Here is a 5,619-nt window from a genome sequence, read left to right as displayed (position 1 = left end):
GCTGTTGTTAGGTGCTGTGGAGTCAGCTCTGCACATGCATCTACACATGTATACACACTGCTGTTGTTAGGTGCCATGGAGAGTCAGCTCTGCACATGCATCTACACGCGTATACACACCGCTGTTGTTAGGTGCCGTGGAGTCAGCTCCCACTCACAGAGACCCCGTGCAGAACAGAACAAAATGCTGCCCGGTCGTCTGCCAGCCTCACAGCTGTTCTCACCTGTGAGTCCACTATTGCAGCCACTGTACCGATCCATCTCACTGAGAGTATTTATTCCTTGTTTTCACTTTTGCCAAGTCCTTCTCCAGGGACTGGTCTCTGCTCTAACATGTCCTAAGTATGTGAAACAAACTCTCATCATCTTCACTTACACCCTCCTGCTGTTGTTGTTAAGTGGCGCCGAGTCGGTTCTGACTCATAGCGACCCTGTATATGTTACCCAAGGAGCGGCTGGTGAGCTTGAACCACGGACCTTGCAGTTCAAACCGACCTTTCCGTCCAGTGCTTAGCCCACAGTACCACAGTGGACTCCACTCGCACCTTCTCAATTGTTAAATTAATTCACTGAGGCTGGGCATTGTCATGAGAAAGTTCACTTCCACTGAAAGCAGGTCAGACAAGAGTTCAATATTCATGATCTATAAAAGGGTACCTACAATGCAACAAGAAAAAGTCATAAAAGAACATTAACGGCAAAGAACACAATAGCTATTTCTAAGAACAATCTCCTCGTGGCTCTCCAGCTCACTGACTCATTGTATGTGTGGTCACTGGTGCTGACCCCTGGCTCCCGGTGACCACAATGCCGCCTGGCCCTGCTCATCCCCAGGACTGAGATCTGCTGGCTGGTTTTCATGGGTTGATTGCCAGGTCTTTCTTCCTAGTCTTTCTGAGTGTGTAAGCTCTGCTGAGACCGTCCAGTGATCACTGTGGCAGCAGGGCGTGAGCATGGGATTTCTAAGCAGAGCCCCTTTGGGGACAGTCGACAGTTTCTGCAGCATCGGCTGCTGTTCCCCGGCCACACAGGAATCCTTTTCTCCCTGAACTCCCATTTCTGGAGTAAGCACTCATCCACATTTGGAGGCAGGCTTCTGGGTGGACAGCACACAGGGGCATGTGTGCCTGGGTATGTGCCTGAGCCCCGTGTCCCCACCCACCCACCCGCAGGTCTACGACGATGGGAGGTACGTGTACCTGGTGATGGAGTTGATGCGGGGCGGGGAGCTTCTGGACCGGATTCTGCGGCAGCGGTGTTTCTCGGAACGTGAGGCCAGTGACGTGCTGTGCACCATCACCAAGACCATGGATTACCTGCACTCACAGGGGGTACGCTGACCTCCGAACACACGCTAGTCAGTAGAGGCTTTACAGCCTGTGAGCTGGGAACTGAGCTGCTCCATGGGTCCCCACTGCCTGCCTGAGTCGTCATGAGGGTTTACAGTCACTCTTACACGTGGGTGTCTATGGGAGGTAGGGAAAGAAATTACATTTGGTGGACCAGTTTGCAGGTAGAAATACTTTAGTCTTGGTGATGGGAAGTGTAGACTTTCCATGACCTGCCAGCTGTAAAACTGCTTCCTAACTGATACGAAGGAATCCAGCAGAGAAGAGGACAGTTAGGGACGTCTTTAGTGTTCCAAGTGCTCTTCCTATCTCTGAGCCTGACTCTGCAGAGACCCGTTTTACAGGTGTGGGGACTAGTGCACAGGAAGGTGAGGGGTCTTGGTTTTTCGCTTCACTGTTGCGTGTTGCAGAGCCATTTGCGTTGTTCACAAATCGAAGGTCTTTAGCAACTCTGTCCTACAGTGCTGTTGGTGTCAGTTTCCCAACAACGTGTGCTGTCTTCATGTCTCTCAGTCACATCTGGTCTTTCTCACACGCTTGCAGTTTGTTCTTGTGGTCACACCCTGAGTGAACTACAACGTCAGTTTTCTATGCACTGGGAAAGCGCAGCATTCGTGTGACATGCTTGAGTGACATCTTCGCTTGATTGTGGGTGTGTGCAACGCAGCCTGCCTCTTCTCTGAGATGTGCTGTAAGAAAAGGCAGGTGCAGGATCCAAGCCAAGCAGTGGGGTTCTTCACCACAGACCCACATCGTCTCACCCCCTCCTCCCCCTCTGTCTTGTCCTGACAATGCCCGATGCATTGTCGTCTTATCTGAGCAGAATACTCTTCCCAAACCATCCGGGGTCCTCTCAGAGGGGTCCCCTGGTGGGCTGAGAGGATGACACATTTCCAGGTTCTCCCAGAGCAGACAACCTCAGGGGCAGCCCTTTGTAGGATGGTTTTTGCATCTTTGCAAAATACTCGAGGAAGAGAATGGAACTGAAAGTAAAGGTTCCCTGGGCACAGGGCCTCTGCAGTAGTCAGGCTGGGGGGCCCGAGGCTGGGCTTGTGGCTCGCTGTGTGTCCTGTCTTTGGAACTTACTAGAAAGCAGAGACGTGGCTTTATGAAGGTACACTGCGTGTCATGACCGCGTTCCTCTATCCCCTCCAGAGGGAAGCACAGTCTGCCCTGCAGAGCCACTTGCCTTGGCAGGTCTCTGACCCCACATGTATTTGGACACTGGTCCTCAAGGAGCCCCCTTACCACCCTCGTGCCTCCAGCACACATGCACATCCCTGACAACACATGCAGCCAAGTGATCTAGTGCAGCCATCTAATGCCAGTACTCTGCACGGGGTGCTCAGCAAGCTCAGCGCTTCACTGAATGGACATCGTGTTACAGGCCTTAGGATCCCAGCCATCTGGACTTGCCACATGGTTTTTCCATGCAGGGGCTTCAGTCAGCCTGTCCCTTATCTTGTTCTTCTTGTTGTTGTGAAGTGCCATCGAGTCGGTTCCGACTCATAGTGACCCTGTACAGGGTTTCCAAGGCTGTAAATCTTTACAGGGGTAGAAAGCCTCATCTTTCTTCTACGGAGCAGCTGGTAGTTTCAAACTGCTGACCTTGTGGTTCACAGCCCCATTCATAACCACTACGCTACCAGAGCTCCTTAGACGGGTGCTTATTGATGTCTTAGCTCAGACATCCATCCACAGCACAGTGCCCATGCTGGGTCCTCGGGTGTGAGCGCCAGTGTGGGGGAAAGAGCCGGAGAAAAAGACAGCATCCTGGGCCAGATTTGCTCAAAATCGCCGATCCCAAAACCAGCCGTGCCTTTCTGCAAGTGTCCTCCCGTCCCGCTCCTCTGTGGCCCTCTGTCCCTATTAGTGATGGCTGTCCTTCTCTTCCAGGTGGTGCACAGAGACCTGAAACCCAGTAACATCCTGTACATGGACAAGTCAGGAAACCCTGAGTCCATCCGCATCTGTGACTTCGGATTTGCTAAGCAGCTGCGTGCTGAAAATGGTCTGCTGATGACACCCTGCTACACAGCCAACTTTGTTGCCCCTGAGGTGGGAAACCTTCAGCCCGGGGGGACGGAGTAGACCCATCAGGCCCCTAGAGAGCTCTGACTTCTCCTTCCTCCTTAAGTAGCAGGGAGTTTGGTCTGTCAGCGGAGGTGCACCGCAGACTTACCTGGCCCTGCTCCTCACAGTTCCAGCTGCTCCGTTGAGTTCAGCAGCCGAGGGCAAGGCCCTTTCTCTGTGATTACACTGAACACAACTGTGGGACCGTCCTCTTGTAACATACATGATCCTGAGATAGGGTCATGCTTTTCTGTCTGACACTGAAATAGTCCCTGTCCTCTCGGGGGTCTCTTGTGGTGTGGTGGCTGATAGAGGGCAACTCAGTGAGTCAGGACACTGCCCCCCACCCCTCCCACCTGCCCTGCTCTGGTCCTCTGTAAGGACATCCTCACCTCTTGTCTGTTCCACCCTTCCAGGTCCTGAAGCGGCAAGGCTACGACGCAGCGTGCGATGTGTGGAGTCTGGGGATCTTGCTGTACACCATGCTGGCCGGGTAAGGGACCGTCCACTGGGGGGCAGCCATCATTGAGACCACGCCACGCTGGCTGGGTGTATACACCACCACGCTGGCCGGGGAGGGAGCCAGCCACAGTGTACACCATGCTGGCCGGGTAAGGAACCGTCCACTGGGGGGCAGCCATCAGCAGCCATCATTGAGATCACGCCACGTTGGCCGGGTGTATACACCACCACGCTGGCCGGGGAGGGAGCCAGCCACAGTGTGCACCATGCTGGCCGGGTAAGGGACCGGCCACTGGGAGGGGCAGCCATCACTGAAACCACGCCACGCTGGCCGTGTGTATACACCACCACGCTGGCCAGGGAGAGAGCCAGCCACAGTGTACACCATGCTTGCTGGGTAAGGGACCAGTCACTAGGAGGCAGCCATCAGTGACCACGCCATGCTGGCCAGGTGATGGGCTGATCACTCGGGGCTCCATAAGTGTATACACCACACAGGCCAGTGATGGTCCAGCACTGAGACTCCATTAGTGGCCGGCTCCTGGCAGTCTGCTGCATGGGACTCTGCCTGGTGTGGCCATAAGCAAGCACCGTGCACATGGAATCACCCGCACATGCAAGCACCGTGCACATGGAATCACCCGCAGCTCTTGAGCGAGTTCTTTCAAGCCTCCTCAGTCCCTTCAGCACAACCAGAAGACAAGGTGGAGAAGAGGCGTTAGAGGATCGTGCACACACATTGGGCCTCGGAGCCTGGTGACAGACAGCATGCCATTTCTGCCTGGAACTGAGCCACTCTCTGGTCAAGGGCTCCTCCGTTCCTTAGAGACGTGGTCTCGAGCCAGAAGGCATCCACGAAACTTCGGGTCAAGCAGTGACTTTGAAGAGACCAGCAGTCCGTGACTCTGTGTGTATCAATACTGTGTCATAAAGCTGCTGGGACCAAGCACCAGAAAGTGGCTAGCTTCCCACAACAGCTCTGGGGGCTGGCTCAGATCTCTGCTTGTCCCTCCAGCTCCTGGTGACCCCAGGTTCCTCGACTTGTAACTCCATCCCTCCAATCGCAGCCTCTGTCCTCACCTTTGTGACTGTCTTCCTTTGTGTGTCCGGGTCTCCTCTCCTGTGAATAAAGATGCCATTCAGATGGGATTAGAACCCACCCTACACCTGTGTGACTGCTTGTCAACCTCAATAATGACATCATCAAAGCCCCTGCGTCCACAGACATCATGTTCACAGGCACAGCGCATAAGGCACTGTAACCCACAACCTTGGCGTTATGAACAGAGGACTGGATGTGACATTGGATGTCTCATTTGCAGTGTTAATGCCGTCATTCACTAGCTCTGAATTCTGGGCCAGCCCCTTGACCTTCACGGAGTGTGGCACAAGGTTCCTTCCACCTGTGAAGGTCTGTGGCCCAGAGAGCCAGAGCTTCCCAGTGGTTTTGAGTTCATCAAACTCTTGAGAAGAGGCAAACAAGCACCCCAGACCATCAGTCCTACAGTAGATGGACACCAAGAGTCATGAGATGGGCTCACTTCTCACACAGCCTTCATGAGGGAGTTCATGAGCATGGTCTGAGTGTCCACAGTTCGAGGAGAGCAGCTTGTGGACCTGGGCCATATCTGGGCACTGCATTCCTAAGACAGGAGCACAGCAGCTCCTGCCCCTCAGGAGGTCTTAGGTCACAATATGCCTGACATGTCACCAGGCTCACAGACTGCCACTCAAGG

General features: G+C 54.0%; 1 protein-coding gene across 3 annotated transcripts in view; it reads left to right on the top strand.

Annotated features, from left to right (window-relative positions):
• Positions 1–5,619, top strand: part of RPS6KA2 (ribosomal protein S6 kinase, 90kDa, polypeptide 2) — a 331,396-nt gene that overhangs the window by 321,614 nt on the left and 4,163 nt on the right. For all 3 annotated transcript variants that reach the window (XM_006871180.1, XM_006871178.1, XM_006871179.1), the window contains 3 exons: positions 1,172–1,330; positions 3,245–3,406; positions 3,838–3,914. In XM_006871180.1, coding sequence (XP_006871242.1) covers positions 1,172–1,330; positions 3,245–3,406; positions 3,838–3,914 — 398 coding nt within the window. The remainder of the gene's footprint in view (positions 1–1,171; positions 1,331–3,244; positions 3,407–3,837; positions 3,915–5,619) is intronic.

The sequence above is a fragment of the Chrysochloris asiatica genome, unplaced genomic scaffold (genome assembly GCF_000296735.1).
Source record: "Chrysochloris asiatica unplaced genomic scaffold, ChrAsi1.0 scaffold00162, whole genome shotgun sequence".
NCBI lineage: Eukaryota > Metazoa > Chordata > Mammalia > Afrosoricida > Chrysochloridae > Chrysochloris > Chrysochloris asiatica.
Note: the sequence above shows the minus strand (reverse complement) of the source record. Positions and strands in the feature narration are given on the sequence as shown.